The following is a 21,263-nucleotide window of genomic DNA, read 5'->3' on the forward strand; positions in this document are numbered from 1 at the left end:
GAAGTCTCACCCATAGGCTTACTTCCGCATTGAAGAAAAACGTGGATATCCCACAATGAAACCTCCACATTTAGGTACCTCTGCAATGTAAATCCTGAATAGCAGCACAGTGAGAAACCAGGTTAGGTACAGGAAAGTACCACTGATCGACAGGTGGTAAAGGAGGGAGAAGTCTAGAAGTCCAGTCAGTGAATCCAGCGGTTGGAGAGAACTATAAAGTTCCAAAAGAAAATAGAAAGATTTGAGAATATTCCCGATAATGGGTTCATGTTACTTTAATTCATATAAATTCAACACTTCAGTTTTTAAAGTTGCAAATCTGACCTGTCTATCTGTAGATTAAGTGTGCTGGAGATCCAGGTCTTAGGAACATACCCTAAGAAAGTTAAAACAACATTTAAAGAGAATCTAGCAGGAAAATCGATTATTTTTAGAGGACGCACCTCTGATCATCAATGTAACTTACCAAAAAAGAAATAGAGAGCAGCGAAATTCCTGGCTGAATATAATGACTGAATAACACTGCACTTCACCAGCATTGGCAAACAGCCCTTGAACCGCGGATACTTGTATTGCTTCACAACCAATGTGGGAGGGACAAAAGAGATTTGCAGTGATAAATTATTAATGAACGCATTAATGATTCAGCCATTTCTCATTCAATTCTACTAAAAGACATTTTACAAATGGATACTAGACAGTGGTAGACTAATGTATTGTCATGGCGAATATATTGGTCAGCCATTTTTAAATTATGCATCACTGGCTGATAAGACTCAAACACATGATTTAATTTGACGGTTGTGAACCTAGGGTTGCATCTTGTGATTCTCTAATTATTTTTTTCAAACAGACTAATTATCAATATATTTCTAAATATTTTACTACATCACTTAACATTTGAAGAGAATCAAAAAAAGTTCAAAGTTGTCATAAGACAAGAACAGACTGTTTTGGTTTTAAGTTTGATGAAAGTTTTTGATGCACTTTAAATATTATGTCAAATAAACAGCAACTACATGCAGCAAAAATATCAGTATCAACAATGAAAAAAGCCAGTCCACCACTTCATGTAACATCTAGCAATTAATCTGAATAGCCAAATCCTTACTTGTATGGGTTGAAAGGACACATAGTACATATTTTGAACCACTCCCAAGAAACTATGACTGTATCCCATGAAGGCCCCGGCCAGAAGAAGAAATAGATGATACTCATTCAGACAGGTCACTACTTCACCACTACAGAAGCAAACATAAAATAAGGAACAGTTATTATTCACCTTGTTAGAAAGCAACAACAGCATGTCATTAAAAGCCAAACACAGGCTGCATTTCATCTGGTGCACTTGGCCTATATTAGAGTATGACTGTCCTCCCGGTAATTTTGAGATAAGATTACTCACAGAGTTAATTAAAACAACTTAAGATAACTGTATGAGTGTCAATCTTTTTACCTGGGGTTGAAGGAACCACAATGCCTAGAATGCAATTAATGAAACCTGATCTTCTGAGCACGTCAACGGATCAGTGTATGTGGGACAAACAGAATCAGGTCATAACATAACCCACCTCTCGCTTTGCCTGCAGGGAGTTCCTAGGGTGCTGTAACGTCCACCGATGGTAACGGAAGCACACCACATTACCAGCATGCCCATGGTGCAGTAGACCAAAGAATGAACACATTGTCGAGGGTGGAGCACCGTCCCCAAAAGAGCCATGCGTGAACATGGAATGGAGGGAACCACTTAAGAAAACACAATGGCAGAAATAAATAAATAATCAGCATAACTAACGCAATGCAATAATTGCAAATGACTTCGCACATCTATAAGACAATCTAGTTTGCTCACAAGTGTAGAACTCCAGGTTGAAAAAGCCAGTGATCAGAACCACCCCACACAGCACCACAAGGGAAAAGATGGTGCTTGAGGCCGTAAAAAGACTTGTGCATTCTGAAAGAAATGTTTGAGATGCTGACTTACATGCAATTCAGATATTAACCAAATAAAGCACACAGAAAAAAAAAAAAAAGTAATATTGTGAAATATTTACACAAACATATGAAGAGTTCAGATGCAAAACCAGCTAAAAGCCATCTTGGTCAAAAATGAGATAACGATGCTGAGGGAATGCTCTCGACACATATTATATGCCCATCAAAAAATTTTTCTTCAAACTCGCCAAAATACCAGCCTCAGCCCAATCAGAAGTACCGGTACTTACATAGAAACCTATACAAAGTAGCCAGAAAGAAATGCTCATTTTACAGAAATACGTCAGATGGATTTTTTTGCATCTGAACTCTTCATATATACATTTTTCTGTTTTAATATACATTAAAATCTAATTTGTTTCTGATGAAAAGCTGAATTTTCATTATTCCAGTCTTGAGTGTCACATGATCCTAATCATCATTCTAATATGCTGATTTATTAGCAGGGCCAGAAACCGTTGTGCTGCCTAATATTTTTTTGTAACCTGTGATACTTTTTCAAGATTCTTTGATGAACAAAGGGTTTAAAAGAACAGCATTTAATATATACAGTACCTTCACATGGGGTGAGTACGTTTTTATTTTATTTTTATTTTTTTAAATACTTTTATTCAGCAAGGATGTGTAAAATTGATCAAATCTGACAGCAAAGACTTACATGGTTAGAAAAGATTAATATCTTGAATAAACACTGTTCTTTTTAACTTTTTAATCATAGAATCTTGAAAAAGTATCACAGGTTCCAAAAAATATTTGGCAGCAACTGTTGCCAACATTGATAACTGCAATAATAAATCAGCATATTAAAATGATTTCTGAAGTATCATGACACTTAAGACTGGAGCAATGGCTTTGATTTCTCACTATTATTTCATAAATCAGGCTTTTCTTTAGCACATAATGTATAATGCCCTTTGAGGTCAAAACTACTGCTTATATAAATAATGAATTCACACTCTAGCATTTCTCAGTATCAGTAACGTATTGTAATCATGCATTTTGTTAGACACTCGTACTCGATTCCTTACCTGAAATCCACTGGATGGGGTGAAACAGGCTGAATCTACTCAAAAGCACAAAGACTGCGGTTGTCACGGGCAGGAGAAGCACTGACCATGCAATACTCGCCACCGCCCTCCATATCACAACCTGAAAACAAATGACATGAGAATTTGGTCACATTTCATAACACCTTTGCTTGTCAGCTTGTCTTAAACACAATCTTTCTACGACTATGACTTTACACGTTAACTTTTATTTCGCACAAATAACTAATATAATTAAACACACGATCACTTTATTATAAACACACACATAAATGTCACTATAAGAGTACATAATGATATTCAGAAGTCTTTTATACACACTGCCGACTAAACACTAACTTCCTAGTTGTTTAGTTACCGTTACCGTCCAGTTATTTAAACACGGTTCACATTTAACCAATCCTCACCTTTCTTATAAACCAAGAATTCTGTTTCAGCGAAAACATTTTAGCATTCTTGTTGTTTCAGTTCAGCATCACTTGAGTAAAATCCATATCAACATGGCAAAAGTGTGGACATTACCCGCGCCACACTTTCGAAGGACCTCATAAGGACCGCCAAGAGTGCGTCCGACTTACTGCCTGAATACAAACACGCTTAAAGGGATAGTTCACCCCAAAATGTGCTTTTAAAAAGCGTCATTATTTACTCACACTCATGTAGTTCCAAATCCATATGCCTTTTTTTCGTCTGTAGGACATAAAATATAATATTCTTTTGAGAAATGCTTCTCGACATGCTTTCAAATTCTTCAAAATTTCTTCTTTTGTCATCGGCAGACGTTTAGAAAAGTCAGAAAGGTTTGAAAATAATTTATAGTAAGTAAATGTTGACTGAATTTACATTTTGGGGTAATCTATTCCTTTAAAGAGATCCAGAAATGAGAATTCTACGCAAAATTATAGCAATTGTAATGCTATTGTGAAGCATTTACATAACAGTAAAAATGAACGACATATAAATAAATTAATCGTATCACTTAAATTACAATATTATTCTAATTAAAAAGGGAAAATCAGAATAAAAATGAATAAATTACATTTATATTTAATGTTAAACAGTATTTCATTATATACAATGTTTTGTGGGCATTACATCAAACAGCAGTCTAAAAAACTGTAATGAGTCAATACATAAGAAATAATGTTAATTACAGTAACATATTATCCTCAAATATCTTCCAATCAGGTTGTTTCTTAATCATTTAAACATACTAAAAAACAATATTTTTATTTTAGAGCTGTCAAACGATTAATCGCGATTAATCACATACAAAATAAACGTCTTTATGTAATATGTGACCCTGGACCACAAAACCAGTCATAAGGGTCGATTTTTAGAAATTGAGATTTTTACATCACCAGAAAGCTGAATATATAAGCTTTCCATTGATGTATGGTTTGTTAAGATAGGACGATATTAGGCAGAGACACAACTATTTCAATATATGGAATCTGAGGGTGGCAAAAAATCAAAATATTGAGAAAATTGCCTTTAAAGTTGTCCAAATTAAGTTCTTAGCAATGCATATTACTAATCAAAAATTAAGTTTTAATATATTTACAGTAGGAATTTGACAAAATATCTTCATGGAACATGATTTTTACTTAATTTCCTAATTATTTTATAAAATAAAAATCAATAATTTTGACCCATGCAATGTATTTTTTGGCTATTGTTACAAATATACCTCAGCGATTTAAGACTGGTTTTGTGGTCCAGGGTCACATATGTGTGTGTCGTGCTGTGTAGGCCTATATTTATTATGTAGATATAAATACACACACATGCATGTATATATTTAACATATAATATAAATTATATTCATATAAATACATGTAAATATTTTGAAAATATATACTGTATGTGTGTTTTTCATATATAGCCTACATAATAAATATACACATTACACACACACACACATATATATTATAAACAAAAACTTTTATTTTGTATGTGATTAATCGCGATTAATCATTGCATACATGTGTATATTCATATAATTTATATTATATATAAATATAGGCTATTTAGTGTACGCAGATAACATTTTTTTAATATATACATGTATGTTGTATGTGTGCCCTGGTGAAAAAAACAGCATATGCTAGTAGGTATGTTTTGATGCTGGGATGCTGGTTAGGTATGTTTTGATGCTGGTTTAAGCTGGTCCTTTGCTGGTTTTTGCTGGTCCTTAGCTGGTTTAAGCTGGTCCTTTGCTGGTTTTTGCTGGTCATGTTGCTGGTTAAGGACCAGCATAAACCAGCAAAGGACCAGCAAAAACCAGCAAAGCATATGCTGGTAGGTATGTTTTGATGCTGGGATGCTGGTTAGGTAGGTTTTGATGCTGGTTTAAGCTGGTCCTTTGCTGGTTTTTGCTGGTCCTTTGCTGGTTTAAGCTGGTCCTTTGCTGGTTTATGCTGGTCCTTTGCTGGTTTAAGCTGGTCCTTTGCTGGTTTTTGCTGGTCATGTTGCTGGTCAAGGACCAGCATAAACCAGCAAAGGACCAGCTTAAACCAGCATCAAAACCTACCTAACCAGCATCCCAGCATCAAAACATACCTACCAGCATATGCTGTTTTTTTCACCAAGGTAGCCTATACATAATAAATATACACAGCAGTTCTTATATATTTTGGATGTGATAAATCGTTTGACAGCACTAGTTTTTAAAGTATTATAATGCTGTAAGTTTTAGGCATTGAGCAGCATAATGTCGCGTAGACAGACACAAAAATGTTTTGTGAAATAACAGCTGTCAGTTGTGTATTCCTTTCGCCTCATTCTGAATTAAAGCGTTTTTTTCTCGATGAGTGCCGTTTGCTAAAGTGATGTTGCGTCTTTCCAGACTGGTTCTGCTTTTATCAATGTCTCGGCGCGTCTTGGTCTCAAATGCGTTAGTGGGTAATATCTGGGCTGAACTGATGGACATCTCCGTCTGGACGCCTTTATGCACCACCGGTTTCTGTCCGGGTCTCTGCGGTATCGCGGGCAGGGACAGCTGCTCCCGCTGAGCCTTCTTGTCCTCCCAGAGCTTCAGAAGACGCCGCTGGTTGTTGGTCATATCCTTCAGGTTCTGTTGCAGGGACTGGACCTGGTCCTCCAGCAGAGTCTTCGAGGTGACGGTGTTGGCCAGCTCGGATGTTAGTTCATCAATCGTCAAACTTAATTTCCCCGCTTTTTCAACAAGTGAATTGCATTCGCGCTCCTTCTCGTGCAGGTCGTTGATTATATCCTTGGTGGTTTTTCCGTTGAATTTAGGACTGGCCTCCAAGCCAATTTCAGCCCGCAGGACCTTCACTTGTTTCCGCAGCTCCTTGTTGTCCAAAGTCAATTGCTTGAGTTTCTGTTTAAGCGCTTCGGTGGATCGCATTCGAGACTCGTATTGTCTCATTTTCTCCCTCATCATATTCTCGCGGTGCAAAGCATCGTCTCTTTCCTTTCGGCACTTTTCCAAAAGCTTTAAAGTTTCGTATTTGGACACCTTTTCCACTTTTCCAGCCATCATTCATTTGAAGTCTTACAAGCAGTACTGAAAAGACATGTTTTTTAATACAGGTCGTCGGGTCAAATCCTCTTTAAATAGGTTTTCCATTTGCAGGTCATTGAAATAACAATGTCAGGAGATACCTGTGAATTCAGTGATCCAAAAATAAAGCCTCCTTATTTTTAATCCACTGTGTAAAGGGAAACGGTGACTTGTGAAGCTGACATTCCTCCACAAAGGTTATAGGTTTGAGAGGCGGCTTAGGTGTAACTCTAAGCTAAGGCTAGAATGACCATTAATTAGGACACACCACACATTGGCACCGTTTCAAGTGACACAAATTTTCTATTTTGTTAATTTGGAAAATGTACCCGAGCCATTTCATAATGCCGGTGCCAGCTTAAACTAAAATAATTTATCTAATTAATCTAATGACTGTGATGAATAAAGGTTAAAAGTGCACTGCCGATGCTGCTCTGAGATATACGAAACTGTGCACTGTATCAGATGCTGACATCAAAGACAAGATAGATTTTATCTATGACAATAACCTTTGTTTGTGAATCTTAGTGATGCTGAGAATGAAATTCTATGATGTGCTGCAAAACCACTAGGCTATCAATATCATCATCAATCATTGAGACTTTACAAATGGAAAACAAACTTTATACGCTCAGCACATGCTCACCATTTGCTCACCATTTTGGTCTGTAATTGTCATTTTAAATGGGGAAAAAAGCTGCTAAGTATTTATTACAACGTGACATCTTGGAATAGTTAATTGTTCCAGGCATTTTATCTGCAAGTACCTCGTTTAAAGAACAGGCACAGATCTATTTACATAGACTGCCATTCAAAAGTTGAAGTGTTTCAAAATGTTTTTTTTTAAAGAAGTCTCTTATGCTCATCAAAGTTCCATTTATTTGAACAAAATATGGGGGTATTATTAGATATTATTGCAATTTAAAATGTTAGTTTATTGTACTTTAAAATATAATTTATTTCTTTGACGCAAAGCTGAATTTGCACCAGCCATTACTCCAGTCTTCAGTGTCTCATGATCCTTCAGAAATCATTCCAATATGCTGATTTATTATCAGTGTTGGAAACAGTTGTGCTGCTTAATATTTTCTTTTGGAACCTGTGATACTTTTTTCAGCATTCTTTGCACATAAAACATTCCAAAGAACAGCATTTATTCAAAATAGAAATCTTTTCTAATAATACAAGTTTTTACTATAACTTTAAATTAATTTAACATCCTTGTCGAATAAAAATAATAATAATAAATAATAGCATATTAGAATGCTTTCTGAAGGATCATGTGACACTAAAGACTGGAGTAATTATGCTGAAAATTCAGCTTTGCATCACAGAAATAAATTATATTTTAAAGTATATTATAATATACTTAAAATGATCTATTTTTCCTTTATGCCAAAAATCATTAGGCATAAATAAAATAAAGATCATGTTCCATAAAGACATTTTGTAAATTTCCTACTGTAAATATATCAAAACATAATGTTTGATTAGTAATATGCATTGCTAAGAACTTCACTTGGACAACTTTAAAGGCGATTTTCTCAATATTTTGATTTTTTGCACCCTCAGATTCCAGATTTTCAGAAAGTTGTATCTTGGCCAAATATTGTCCTATCCTAACAAATTATTAGTAGTACAGCCTATAGTATTAATCTCAGTTTCAAAAATTTGACCCATATGACTGGTTTTGTTGTCCATTTTACAATATTATTTTTTTTCTGTGATTTTAACTAAATAAAAGGAGCCTTGATAAGCAGAAAAGACTTCTTTAAAAAACATTACAAATTTTACTGATCCCAAACTTTTGAACGGCAGTGTATCTCTCAAAAATATACAGTGTAATAATAATAATAATAATAATAATAAATCATTGGCCAGTACAGAGAACTGAAAATTTGTATAATATTCAAAGGGGTCATCGGATGCCCATTTTCCACAAGCTGATATGATTCTTTAGGGTCTTAATGAAAAGTCTATAATATACTTTGGTTAAAAATTCTCAATGGTTGTGTAAAACAAAATCCTTTTTACCTTGTCAAAATGAGCTCTGCAAAAATTATCCCATTCTGAGGGATTATTCCTTTAAATGCAAATGAGCTCTGCTCGCCCCGCTCAACTCTTCTCTCTGTGGAGTGACGAACCGGTTTACTTTAGCCGCATTTAGTGCGTTCAGCCGCGAAACTTGCTAACTAGCACGTTATTAGGAAAGGTGATTGCAGAGATTCATAAAAAAAACCCTTATACTCACTTCTTCTGTAGGTGAAGCTGGATCATGAATGATTTGCGCAAACATAGACACATTTATGTAGATTGGGAGTCACATTCCCTTCACAAACAAATGTAATCTACAGCAAATTCAGTGGCTCAGATGTCAGGAGTAAATGACGACCACTATGTTCATTATTACATCCAGCAACAGAACACCTCAATCGCTCAATCTGAGATATTCTTGTCTAACTTACATCCCTGCTCTGGCATCGAAACAATGGAGGTCGGGCTGATACAGCTGATCTAGGTAAGATGCTCATGTTAATCAACTATCGTGGGAGCGGCCTCTGTTGGTGTGACGCCACACAGACAGGCATTTAAGAATGGCTTGATTTGAAAAAGGGAATATTATTTTTAAAGATTAATTAAAATCCACTGCATGTATTTTTATCATTATAGGGTAGATTTATACATACACTGCCAACACACATTAATGTAAAAGTGTAGTTTGCATCTGATGACCCCTTGAAACAAACTCTAGTTTTGATTTCCAACTTTATTACAATTAAAATATGTAATCAGCTTTTGTTTGTATGTGCAATTCAACTCATAATTTATTTTATTTTTCCATCCCTTTTTTTCTGTTGGCTTTGTAGTTAGTGTTAAAACATTTTAAGTACATGTACACGTTCCAAAGTGGTAGAAACAGGAGAGTGACCCTTTGAAACCCATCTCAAGCTCAATTATCACATAAATATTTAAACAACAGCTACACCGTATATACATGTCCTCTATTTTGTAACAGTAACATGTTTCTGAACCTCCAATCAGAAAACATCAAACATGTTGTAGATGAGTATCTCGAGGTTTCGCTGCTCACCTACAAACATAAACATACCAAAACAAATTTTTGACCTTCACAGACTACATGAAGATGAAGAAATCCAGACAGCCCACAATCTCATTATCAAGATACCCGATTCGCTCTAATAAGGCAAGAGGAGACGCTGCAATTACAGAAGAATAACAGTCTCTCGAAGAGCACAGATTATGTACAGGAAGCGTCGTCTCATGTTAACATCTCACCAAATGCAAATCTTATTTTCCCATCAGCTGCTGCAATCAAATGACACTTGGCTCATCTAAAAGTGCTGGCATTTCTATGCCATTTCATCATTATTAAAACAGTTCAGCAGTCAAAGCACATGAGAGAGTGCCACCTCACTGAAGTCCTGTATTTACCCAGGGCTGTAATTCAGTTTGCCTTTGTGGATGAATTGTTGCTCGCTTTTAATGGCTCAGTTTGTTCCATCTCATATGTACTGAAGAAGAAAGCCTGAAAAAAAAGAGAGAGGGCACAAATCTTTCAGACTCTGACAGCACTTTTGTCCCCTAAACACTACATTCCCTAATTAAATGAATGTAATTGATGGCACATGATAGCCTTAAGGATATGGTTCTCCTCACAAACTGGAATGTTTCCAAGCCAGTCACTGACTATTGCTAGTGTTTCCGAGAACACACCCTCCACTGGGGAAACACATTTGACACCAACCTGTTTTATCCTTAGAAGCACTGCCGAAATGCTGATGTTGAGACGCTAGCACAGCTACACAACTTTACCGTTATAAAACATCTAACGTGCATTTTAGTCAAAGTTGCACTCTAATATGTTTTGCTTGTATTGTTTTAATGAATGCATAATCACATGCATACAAATTAGGTATGCAGTGATATTACAATACAGATAAGCCAGAAATTATTATCATCATCATATGTTAAAATTCTATACTATATTGTCTAAATAAAACATATATAAAATACCACAGACTAAACTGTTCTTCAGAAAAATCCTTCAGGTCCCACAAATGCGTTTTTTGTGTATTTGAACCCTTTCCAACAATGACTGTATGATTTTGAGATCCATCTTTTAACACTGAGGACAACTGAGGGACTCAGTTGCAATATGCAACTATTACAGAAGTTTCAAACGCTCACTGATGCTCTAGAAGGAAACACAATGAATTAAGAGCCAAGGGATGAAAACTTTTGAACTGAATGAAGATGTGTACATTTTTATTATTTTGCCTAAATATCTTTTTTTTTTTTTTTTTTTTTTTTTTTTTTATTTAGTACTGCCCTTCAGAAGATACTTACATAATTCCCAAAAGACAAAATAAGTTCAATTTACCCAGATCTTTAAATTCAAAAAGTTTTAAGTTCTTAATGCATGGTGTTCTCCTCTGAAGCATCAGGGAGCATTTGAACCTTTAGTAATAGTTGTATATGAGTCCCTAATTGTAAAAAGATGGATCTCAAAATCATACAGTCATTGTTGGAAAGGGTTCAAATACACACAAATGCTGGAAAACCAAAGAATTTTTGGGACCTGAATGATTTTTCTGAAGAACAGCAGGCAGTTTAACTGTTCAGGACAAGCAAGGGACTCATGAACAACTAAAAAAAAAACACAGCTGTGGATCATTTAGGTAACAACACAGTATTAAGAATCAAGTGTATGTAAACGTTTGAACAGGGTCACTATTTAACTATTATTTTCTCATGTGGACTATATGTAAACGTCTTTTATGTGAAACATCTTATTCAGGTCAGTACTAAATAAAAAAATAACATGCATTTTGTATGACCCCTCTTATTTTGGTAAAATAACATTTTGCAGATTCTGCAAGGTGTATGTAAACTTTTTTGACCTCAACTGTATATCAAAAATGGACTGATACTGATGAATTCATTCAGTAATATAACTAGTAACAAATATGGATCAATATATTGTGCATCAGGGTCGGAAATTAACGAGGGCTTATGGCAAAAATGCCACAAAAAAAGAACAAAAATGCCTCATAAATTTAAGACAAAGGGGCAAAAAATGCCCCTGCCCTATTAAACCATGTATTACAGCTGCTATGATTGAAATGAAGTGTGAAAATGAATTAAAAAAAAAAAGTCAATTCATGGAATTACATAGATTCACTCACATTGCATCAGATTGTTTTTACGCAGTTTTGTGCAATGCTGAGCCTTATAACCAATCAAACTTGTTTCTATTAAACTTAGGAAAGCATTGGCCAATCAGAGGCATTTAGATTAGTCGGCGCTAAAAAAAACCGCTGGAGTTGTTTTGATTTTGCACGCTCACAAAGTCCCTCATCATAAACAATACAGTGCAGATACGATGTAAATTAATATTCATTTGATAGCTTCAGTGATTATAATGGGTGTTTTTGCATAACTTGTGCTAGACTAGACTAATGTCATGGACCAACATGTTTGTCTGTGAAGCCAGAATGTGACTTGCACAAAACAAATTAAAAAACATTTTATATTGTTTTCTATATCAATATTAATAATCATTATTGCAATATAAACAGCAATAAATTTGTCCTCTTAGACAAACAAAACTTTTCTTACAATTATGAATGGATTATGTAGAGAAAACAAGCAAAACGTCACTTTACGACACAGTACAGTTTACCGGAAATGACTGAGCTGGCTTGTCTAAAACAAGGAAGTAATGCGTGCATATGGTCAATTTAGATATAGATAATAAATAGACAATAAATATTGATTAAAGTAATTGGGCAAATTCAAGTATTTGACATTAAAGACAAGTATGGTGATAATAAAATTTGCCCTTATTAATGTAAAAAATGCCCCTGGACATCCAGGGGGCAAATATTGCCCCTTAATGGAAATGTTAATGTCTGACCCTGTTGTTCATCCTGAATATGTATTGTGTATTCTGTTCATAACAGATAGTGTGAATCACATTCATTTCTAATGTATAAAGATTCTTAAAAACATACCTTGCAACCAATTGCAAGTAGGGCGTGAAGAATCAAAATGGTAGAAATAATTGCAATGGTAATTCTTGGTTTATCATCCCTGATGGCTGGCCAGAATGTTATAACCAGCACAGATCCTGAGAGACACAAAGCCACCACGATGGAGCACCACCTCAACCCTTCACTTGGTATTATGCACAAAATCTGTTTTTTACACAAATGCACACAAACAAATTAATTACTGTGCCTGCAAAATAATAACAAATATCAATCTCAAATGTATTTATCATACATGGATGTGGTAATTACGCACAGATTAATTACATTAATGCACTTAATATGACTGTATGACTCACCGCAGATGGGATGTAGATGGAGAGCGAGTAACCATAGACACAGAGTATCTGCATGAAGGAGTAGGACACCAGGCTTGTGATCTTCGTATTTCGCCAAGTGAGAACACCCCATAGAGCTAAAGGCACTAACCATGCATAGCTGTAAATTGCTGTGGCTGCCATAGTTACTAGAAAACAAGAAAACCAGTGTCATTCTGACAATCTTTTGTTTGAGCCTTTTTTTAAACAGCATTCTATACTACCACTCAAAAGTTGAATAGGTTTCTGAAAAAAAAACGTATGCATTCAGATATTAATTAAACCGATTACATGTGACAGTAATAACATCTATAATGTTACAAAAGATTTTTATTTCAAATTTCAGAATCCTGAAAAATCAGTTTTGACAAAAATATATTAAGCAGTACAACTGGAACAAGATTTTTTTTTTCTTTTTTTGTTGTTGTTATATTAAAAATCCAAATGCAGTTCATTATGGTCATAAAACAATGTTATTTTAAATAAAATATCTCTAACCTTTCCTGAAGTCTGGCACGTATTTGAACTTTGGCTGACTGTAGTTGACAAGAAAACTGGACATGTTTCCACTAATAGCGATGACAAAAACAAGAGTTGCACAGATCCAGAAAGGTCCTACAAAAACAACATATTCATATCAGCCTTCTGTAAACTTCTTTGTTTATGCTCTAAACAATTTTAGTTGAATGTAGCTTACCATACAGGTCCGGGTTACTCCGTAAATACACCTCAACAAAGTTTTTTCCAGGCCAAGGCAGAACTGAACCAATTATTCTGTTCCTTACCTATAAATGAACAAACAGATGTTATTTCTTGTCTTGTCTTGTCTCGTCTTTATTGTTTCATCTTTTCAGGCACTTAACAAAACAATCATTCATGTGCATGAGTAGTATTAGATTTAAAGAAACCCACAGAAACATGTTTCTGAAATACACAATGAATGCATTTTAACTCTTTGAAATGATAACAGTCACTCAGTAAGGATGGCTGACCTGATGACTGTCCACATCGAATAATGTTTGGTAGTACTCAAACGTCCAGAAGGGTGGACTCTTTTTTTCACCGGACAGAAGCTGTTTGACAAAGGAACACGTGTTTTGAATCAATGCTCCTTCTGAAGAAATGTGATCACAAAACCAGTCTTAAGAAGCACAGGTATATTTGTAGCAACAGCCAAAAATGCACCGTATGGGTCAAAATTATATAAAACAAAGGACATTAAGTAAAGATCATGTCTCATGAAGATATTTTGTAAATTTTCTACCATAAATATATCAAAAGTTAATTTTGATTAGTAATATGCATTGTTAAGAATGATTTTTTTGCATCCTCAGATTCCAGATTTCCAAATAGTTGTATCTCAGCCAAATATTGTCATATCCTAACACACTATACATCAATTTAAAGCTTATTACACTCAGCTCAATTTCCAAAATTGACCCTTATGACTGGTTTTGTGGCTCAGGGTGACAAATAAAGATCTCAGATTATTGTGATTGTGTCCCACTGACCTCAGTTTTGTCATCGTTGTCCTCTTCCTCAAAATCAGTTCCAATAGCTTTTCGTTGCTTTCGAGATTTGATGGGGTCATCGATGGTCACCGTTGTCGCACCTTGATTACGTTCTATGAATCCCTCATCATCTTCAAATTCTAACACAATATAGAAAATATTTTTCCAAGAGCAATAACCAGATTCAATTATCTTTTTTTTTCTTATAAGGAACTTTTTGATTCAATTGAGAGTAACCAACATGTTGTTACGACTGATTTTTGGGTTATCCATTCCTTTCAAATAAGTTTTATACATTTTAAGGGACTCACCTTGAAATTGCAAACGAAAATCAGTATTGGCCATCACAGATCTATGTGCTCTGTGAATGAGGTATCAATAGAAGACAGATAAGAAAACAAGCTTTAGTTGTTAGATTGTTAAAGGTATAGTTCACCCCAAAAATTTAAATCAATAACCCACTCTCATGTTGTTTCAGATCTGTATGACTTTCTGTGGAACACATAAGTATATATTAGGATGTGAGGGACAGATTCACTGCATCTTCTTCCCATAAAATGAACGTGAAAAATTACACATTTTTTGAGATCCACGGAAGAAAGTGATTTCAAAAGTTTAGTTTTAGGGTGAACTATCCTTTAAAGCATTAAGTTTAACCAACTATGGCTGACCTACCACTGTAACTGAAGTGTCTGTTCACATGTACAGCAGGACTGACGATGTACAACCTGTTGACATTCAGACGTATGCGGATATTATACATCAAACACAAAAATACAGTTAAAACATAACAAAGTGATGTTTTACGAATATGCATTCCCTCAGATGATTTTACATCACCTTTTCATAGCAAAATACGGCCTGTAATGTTTTCGTGGTGTTTCTCAACTCACCAGTAAAAGCTTCTTGAATGTTTCAGGATTTTGAACTTTGTTTTGAAGGTGCGAAAATGGAAACGCGGAACTAAGCAATGATAGTGATGCGTAGCAAAATAAAAGTCTTATCTTGTCCACAAATCAAGTCTTAAACCGTCCAAATTATAATTTTTTAAACCTAGTGTTTTCCTCTTGTGGTTCACATATGGAGTAAGTATGTTAAGTAAATTAATAAACAATATAAACATTAGAATAAAAACACGGAGACACGTTCAAAAATGGAAAAAAATAAACTAATTAGGTTGAAATTAAAATATGAGGGAAAACGTTTAAAATACAGCATAGGTAAAAGTATTAAAATACTTTAGCTATCTGCGCAGCATTCGGGCGTTTAAATGCAAATAGATCAGTGAAGACTTTTATTTTGGAATGTGCGTGAAACTCCACACAGAGGAGGGATGTTACTCCAACAGCCCGTCGTTTTTAAATCTTTCTACATTTCTCGATATTTTCGTCAATATACTCTTGATTTCAGAACGACAACCGAGTGTTTTGGACACTAAACGCTCGTTTTGTGTGTAGAGCTGGTAGGGATGTATGTAAGTGAGGACTGTGGAGCTGTGTATGTCAGGGAGAAAGGAGAACTGCGGTATGTCAATACAGACAGGAGTGATGCTCCGCAGCACAGACTCTTCACCAGAGACTTCTCCTTTCAACTCTGCATTGACACTTTACCATCCGCGAGCCACACAAAGAGAAGAGACCACTTCATATTCACTTACAACAAAGAGGGGAGTCTGCGGTACACGGTGAAGTCTTTATTTGACATATCTTTACAGTTCATCGCTGATCATATTGAGCATGTGGACTCACTGGTCGGTTTTCCTGAGCAAATGGCCGATAAGTTGTTCTCGGCCGCTGAGGAGAGACACAAATTCACCGAGCCTCATACTGCACCCAGAGCACTGCAGGTCTTCTGTGAGGCCTATGGAGATCTAGTGCTGAGATCCCTGTGCTTGAGAAACAGGTGAGAAGTAGACAACCTTACGAGACGTCCAAATTGCGTTTATGCCTGGTGTAATTTAGAAACTAGAGCATTTACATAAATGTTTTCTTTTTCAGGTACCTTTTGATATCTGAAAGATTGGAGGAGATCAGACAGTTTCAGGGTCTGGAGTGCTTGGATCTCTATGGATGTAGATTAGGTGATAACCATGAGGTTTTTAAATATATAACCTCTGAAGCCCTGACTAGGTATGGACATGTCGTTCTCTACATTGTATAAACAAAATGAACATTTCAGATGGTTTATTTATGGGTTTACAATTTGTTTTGCACTGATAAAACAAAGTCATTTTCTTTTTCTTCCTCACATTTTGTTTTTCTGTAGTCTTGTGAAACTTTTCATAGGTGCAAACTGCCTTTCTGATGCAGGCCTGCAGAGACTGACTGCGCCGGTGAGGGTGATGAAGAAAGGTCTAGAAAACTTACAGCTGTTGGGACTCTCTGGTAAATTTATGGATTTGTGTAGTCAGATAAGCTACTATTTAAAAGTTTGAGGTCAGTTTAAATATTTTTATTCAGGAAGGATGCATTAAAATGATCAATACAAGACATTTTATTAATATTAGTAAACACAACTTCTGTTTTCAACATTGATGATAATGAGAAATGTTTCTTGAGCAACAAATCAGCATATTAGAATGATTTCTGAAGGATCATGTGACACTGAAGAGTGAAGTAATGGCCGCTGAAAACTACAGGAAAAAATTACATTTTAAAATACACTACCATTCAAAAGTTTTTGAACAGTAAACTTTTTTTTTTTTTTTAAAGAAGTCTCTTCTGCTCACCAAGCCTGCATTTATTTGATCCAAAATGCAGCAAAAGCAGATATATTGTGAAATATTTTTACTATTTAAAATAACTGCTTTGTATTTGAATATATTTAAAAAAATATAGCTACATTTTTAGCATCATTACTTCAGTCTTCAGTGTTACATGATCCTTCAGAAATCATTTTAATATGCTGATCTGCTGTTCAAAAAACAATTCTTCATATTATTATTGTTGTTATTATTATTATTATTATTATTATCAATATTCATTTTATATATTATCAATTAATATATATTTAATTTTTCCAAGACTCTTTGAATAGAAAGATCTAAAATCAGCATTTATATGAAATAAAAAGCTTTTGTAACATTATATACTATATCATTCAAAAGTTTGGAGTCAGTAGAAATTAAGAAATTAAAATAAAAATTCAGCTTTGAAAATCACAGGAATAAATTACATTTTAAAATATATTCAAATACGAAACTGTTATTTTAAATAGTAAAAATATTTCAAAATTTTACTGTATTGATGTACTTTGGATCAAATAAATGCAGACTTGGTGAGCAGAAGAAAAAAAAATTGACTGGTAGTGTGTATTCAAATAGAAGAATTATTGTAAATTGTAATAATATTTTACAATATCACTGTTTTTACTGTATTTTTGATCAAATAAATGCAGCCTTGATGAGCATATAAGACAAAGTCAAAACAATTAAAAAACTTCTTGACTCTCGTTACATAAATACTTTCAGTTTCTTTTTATACATAAGCATGTTGAATGTGAGGTTTATGGTAATATACACTCTTCATTTCTTAACAGAGAATCCCATCACTGAGAAAGGCCTCGGATATCTAACATGCTTTAAAATGCTACAGAAACTGGATATATCTGGGACAAATGTGATGGTAACACAATCAAATAGATAACATCAATAAGTATCATTAAGTTTTTATGGAGGTCTTGTATAATATTAAATATCACTTTTAGGTGAATATGTCTTTGAAAGGATTCTTCAGAAAGAAGATGAGAATGGTCTTATCAGAAACACCTTTGAAGGAGTTTGGACACTGTGATTGTAAAACAGAAGGCTGGGCTGAACAGGTAACATAAAAGGCTTTTAGTTGCTGTTGTAAAGGTTTTGTACTGTATACTATTTTTTCACTATTCAATTTTTATTCAGGTAATAAACCAATGGGAAATTACAGCTTCAGAAGTACCAAAGAAAGACTACAAACCAAGAACAAATGCTCTCCGTTTTTGTGAGTGCATTCGTTTTATCTACAACTTTATAACAAAGTATTATATTACTACTATTTTTTTTTAAATTGATGTCCGTGTTATATTAATCTGAATTTTGATCATTTTCATTTTCTTCTCTAGATGGAAGAGAAAAGTTTGTCAGAGAGACATTAACCTCCTTGTCTGAAACAAGTGAGGTCACAAAGAAAGACAAAGTTGTGCCGATTCACTTTTATATGGTTGATCTCTGTGGCACGAGTTCAACAGCAGAGCACAACACACATTCATCAACAGTGGCAGCTGTACAGAAGGGCAAGAAAAGGAGACTATCAACAGAAGAAGAGCAAAGTTCAGCTCCTCTGTCAAAACGCCAGTCTCTGTTAACTCTGTCCGCAGAGGACTTGGATCTGTTAAATAGTTATTGAGTGGACAAAGACATGTGACATCTTTGCAGTGCATTCCTCTGTGAGGAACGTGACACTAAAATGTTTTTAGTTTGGATTCTTCACAATTAAAAACAGCTTATTTTTTCATTTGTGTGTTGGAGTCGTTTGTTTCCTACAAATACACTGGCAAACATGGGCATATTTTTGAAAAATCATTAAATTATTCAGGAAATTAAGGTTTTTGAGGAAAACATTCCAGGATTTTTCATTGGAAGCCAACAGGTTGAGGGTCCAAATTAAAGTTCCGATGCAGCTTCAAAGGGCTATAAGGGTTTTATCTAGTGAAATGATCGGAAAAAAATGAAAAAATAAAATAAAATAAAATTACATACTTTTTTAACCACAAATGCTCATCTTGCACTAGTTCTGTGATGTGCAAGTCTTCACGCATTGCGTAATTACATAGAAAAAGTCACGCGTGGTTAGTTCTTCTGTGTACTTCGGTTCAAAAAATGAGAAACTCTATCTCATTTTTTGTTTTTGTAAAAGGGCGTTCGACTGACTTTGCACGTTCGCTTTGTAAACACTGCGTCAGTCTTCCACCTACGTCACGTGTGATCTTTCCAACATTACGTTACATAATGCGTGAAATCGAGCTAGTGCAAGATGAGCATTTGTGGTTAAAAAGTATATAAATGTACATTTACAAGAAAATGACATATTGTTTAGCTAGATAAGACCTTTATTCCTCGGCTGGGATTGTGTAGAGCCCTTTAAAGCTGTGTTGAAACTACAGTTTGGACCTTCAACCCACTGATCCCCATAGAAGTCCACAATATGGAGAAAAATCCTGGAATGTTTTCCTCAAAAACCTTGATTTTTTTGACTGAAGAAAAAAAGACATGAATATCTTGGATGGCTTAGGGGTGAGTAAATTATTAAGAATTTTTTATTCTAGAAGCAAACTAATCCTTTAATGGTAACATACAAAAAAACTCATGCCTCAGTGCTGGAATATGTGTGACAAATGAGAACAATATGTGTTCTAAAATTGGATCAAAATATCAAACATAATTGTTCCACTTGATGGAATTTTCTGTGAAATCAGTTGACTCAAATCTGAACACTGGCTCTGGATTTTGGCAACTAGCAGTGACTCATTCAAACTGCAAATTGGGGTAAAAATTTGGGCAAATGTCATGAAGTGTGTTCCTGCCCTAAGATAACAAATATGTTACAAAACAGGACAAATGGTAGTGCGAACACATGTCAGCAATATCAGTACATCAAAAGTGATACAAAACGTCTCATAATGCAGTGTTTAACCCATTATTAAGGCTCAAGCACCCCTAATAGTTATATCATTAACTGTTGCAACTAAAATAACATTACTTCTGTAATGCACAGTAGAGGTCAAAAGTTTACATACACCTTGCAGAATCTGCAAAATGATAATTGTTTTACTAAAATAAGAGGGATAATTCAAAATGCATGTTATTTTTTATTTAGTACTGACCTGAATAAGATATTTCACATAAAATACGTTTACATATAGTCCACAAGAGAAAATAATTGTTGGATTTAAAAAAGAGATGAAAATAACATAAGCTTAATTCTTGATACCGTGTTGTTACCTGAATGATTCACAGCTGTATTTTTTTAGTGATAGTTGTTCATGAGTCCCTTGTTTGTCCTGAACAGTTAAACTGCTTGCTGTTCTTAGGAAAAATCCTTCAGGTCCCAAAAATGTTTTGGTTTTTTTAGCATTTTTGTGTATTTGAACCCTCTCCAATAATGACTGTATGATTTTGAGATGCATATGCAACTATTACAGAAGGTTTAAATGCTCACTTATGTTTCAGAAGGAAACACAATGCATTAAGAGCCAGGGGTGTAAACTTTTGAATAGAATGAAGATGTGTACATTTTTCCTATTTTGCCTAAATATCGTATTTTTTTCATTTACTACTGCCCTTTAGAAACTACAGAAGATACTAGATGTTTCACAGAAGACAAAATAAGTTACATTTACCCTTATCTTCCAATTCAGAAAGTTTTCACCCCCCCAGGTCCTAATGCATCATTGTTCCTTCTGAAGCATCAGTGAGTGTTTGAACCTTCTGTAATAGTTGGATGAGTCTTTCATGTGAAATATCTTATTCTGGCTTGTACTAAAAAAAATAACATGCATTTTGTATGATCCCTCTTATTTTGCTAAAATAATTAACATTTTGCAGATTCTGAAATGTGTATGTAAACTTTTGACCTCAGCAGTAAGTAATTGAAATAACTTATTGTTTATTGTCAGTTAATCAATAATTAACCATTTTAACATTTTAGAATATAAAACAGTATTTAGTTTTGATAAATTCACTGATTGTGTTTCTGTCCAGAGAAAAGTAACTCTCAGTTACAGAGGTACATCTTACCTTTCTTTTCTGTTTTAGTGTC

General features: G+C 34.6%; 4 protein-coding genes across 5 annotated transcripts in view; 1 reads left to right on the plus strand and 3 right to left on the minus strand.

Moving 5' to 3' along the window:
- The window catches only part of ndc1 (NDC1 transmembrane nucleoporin), an 11,288-nt gene extending 7,676 nt beyond the window's left edge, over positions 1-3,612 (minus strand). For both annotated transcript variants that reach the window (XM_051092545.1, XM_051092536.1), the window contains exons 1-8: positions 3,449-3,612; positions 3,024-3,144; positions 1,853-1,954; positions 1,572-1,746; positions 1,112-1,241; positions 467-575; positions 325-376; positions 79-211 (exon numbers count right to left, since the gene is read on the minus strand). In XM_051092545.1, the coding sequence (XP_050948502.1) occupies positions 79-211; positions 325-376; positions 467-575; positions 1,112-1,241; positions 1,572-1,746; positions 1,853-1,954; positions 3,024-3,144; positions 3,449-3,487 (861 nt within the window). In that variant the 5' untranslated portion in view covers positions 3,488-3,612. The remainder of the gene's footprint in view (positions 1-78; positions 212-324; positions 377-466; positions 576-1,111; positions 1,242-1,571; positions 1,747-1,852; positions 1,955-3,023; positions 3,145-3,448) is intronic.
- Positions 3,613-5,584: 1,972 nt separating this feature from the next.
- Positions 5,585-6,628, minus strand: zgc:113691 (uncharacterized protein LOC503529 homolog). Its single transcript, XM_051095777.1, has one exon. It carries the CDS (start codon positions 6,547-6,549, stop codon positions 5,800-5,802), a length of 750 nt encoding a protein of 249 aa, XP_050951734.1. The 5' UTR covers positions 6,550-6,628; the 3' UTR covers positions 5,585-5,799.
- A 2,689-nt stretch (positions 6,629-9,317) lies between these two features.
- yipf1 (Yip1 domain family, member 1) lies at positions 9,318-15,440 on the minus strand. Its single transcript, XM_051122648.1, has 10 exons — positions 15,363-15,440; positions 15,145-15,197; positions 14,781-14,830; positions 14,470-14,609; positions 13,951-14,031; positions 13,656-13,743; positions 13,457-13,573; positions 12,941-13,107; positions 12,606-12,788; positions 9,318-10,117 (listed from the first exon to the last, which is right to left on the minus strand). Exons 3-10 carry the CDS (start codon positions 14,812-14,814, stop codon positions 10,037-10,039), a joined length of 891 nt encoding a protein of 296 aa, XP_050978605.1. The 5' UTR covers positions 14,815-14,830; positions 15,145-15,197; positions 15,363-15,440; the 3' UTR covers positions 9,318-10,036.
- Positions 15,441-15,785: 345 nt separating this feature from the next.
- lrrc42 (leucine rich repeat containing 42) lies at positions 15,786-18,959 on the plus strand. The gene is made up of 7 exons (XM_051124749.1): positions 15,786-16,371; positions 16,467-16,598; positions 16,735-16,853; positions 18,007-18,092; positions 18,175-18,288; positions 18,368-18,446; positions 18,568-18,959. Exons 1-7 carry the CDS (start codon positions 15,938-15,940, stop codon positions 18,849-18,851), a joined length of 1,248 nt encoding a protein of 415 aa, XP_050980706.1. The 5' UTR covers positions 15,786-15,937; the 3' UTR covers positions 18,852-18,959.
- Positions 18,960-21,263: the final 2,304 nt, after the last annotated feature.

Source organism: Labeo rohita, chromosome 2, assembly GCF_022985175.1.
Source record: "Labeo rohita strain BAU-BD-2019 chromosome 2, IGBB_LRoh.1.0, whole genome shotgun sequence".
Taxonomy (NCBI): domain Eukaryota; kingdom Metazoa; phylum Chordata; class Actinopteri; order Cypriniformes; family Cyprinidae; genus Labeo; species Labeo rohita.